The 1,073-nt window shown below is 57.9% G+C and overlaps 1 protein-coding gene across 1 annotated transcript; it reads right to left on the reverse strand.

Moving 5' to 3' along the window:
- Positions 1 to 614: 614 nt before the first annotated feature.
- Positions 615 to 1,073, reverse strand: LOC118634111 (keratin-associated protein 2-3-like). Its single transcript, XM_036268427.1, has one exon. It carries the CDS (start codon positions 1,071 to 1,073, stop codon positions 615 to 617), a length of 459 nt encoding a protein of 152 aa, XP_036124320.1.

The raw sequence follows: 1,073 nt of genomic DNA on the forward strand, positions 1-1,073 counted from the left end.
CCTTAAGGTTCTTCTAGCTCCCACATACTGGGCTTTCTGTGCTGTGCTGTGCTGACAGGTGGTCAGTGAGCCACCCTCTGACTGGGATGTAGAAGTGTCAGCCCAGACGCAGCCTCCTTCCTGGTCATTTGGAAGGTGTTTTATGTGTCTGGACTAGTGAGCACGTGTGACTCCATGTACGTGATGGAAATACAGCCATGTCCATCTTCCTCACTCAGCTACTGTGCCGGTAAATGCTTTTCCAAGGATAATAAGGGCACTGACCGGACTTAGATGACTGCAGAAAACAATGTAAGAGGATTATTTGACATCTTGCCTTGAAGATCTCTGGACAAAACAAAGAGACAGAAATCTACAGAAAGGAAATATCACAAAGACCATGATTTCTATGCTGACAGTGCAAAGTTTATTAGAAAACAGACAACATGATTTGGAGTTGGACAGGGTCTTGAGAAGACAGGGTGCTCTTCATCAGTAGTTAGCCCGACAAGGTGTCTTCAGTGCCTACTACGAGATAAGAGATAAGAAATGGGCTTCTTAGTTCTGCAGTGGCGCTAAGGGACAGCAGGATGGACCCGGGCATCTCCTGAGGGACCTTAGGGATGATGCCCTGCTCAGCAGCAGCTGCAGCAGCAGGGGGAGGTCCTGCAGGTGGTGCGGCAGGGGGCAGGCTGGCAGCAGGGGGGCCGGCAGCAGGGGGCCTGCACACAGATGGGCTGGCAGCAGGTGGAGGCCCAGCAGCAGGGGCGGCAGACCACAGCCGTGCAGGACGTGGGGCAGCAGGTGATGGGGCGGCAGCAGCCCTCCTGCAGGCCACAGGGGTCACAGCAGATGGGGCGGCGGCAGGGCTCACAGATGGGGCGCGTGCAGCGGGGCACACAGCTCACAGGGCGGCACACGGTGGTCTGGCAGCAGCAGGGGCGGCAGCAGCAGGGGTCTCTGCAGCAGCAGGGCTGGCAGCAGCAGGGTTGGCAGCAGCAGGGCTGGCAGCAGCAGGGTTGGCAGCAGCAGGGCTGGCAGCAGCCTCCCCCACAGCAGGAGGAGCAGGTGGAGCCGCAGCAGGAGCCGGTCAT

Source organism: Molossus molossus, unplaced genomic scaffold, assembly GCF_014108415.1.
Source record: "Molossus molossus isolate mMolMol1 unplaced genomic scaffold, mMolMol1.p scaffold_m16_p_19, whole genome shotgun sequence".
Lineage (NCBI taxonomy): Eukaryota > Metazoa > Chordata > Mammalia > Chiroptera > Molossidae > Molossus > Molossus molossus.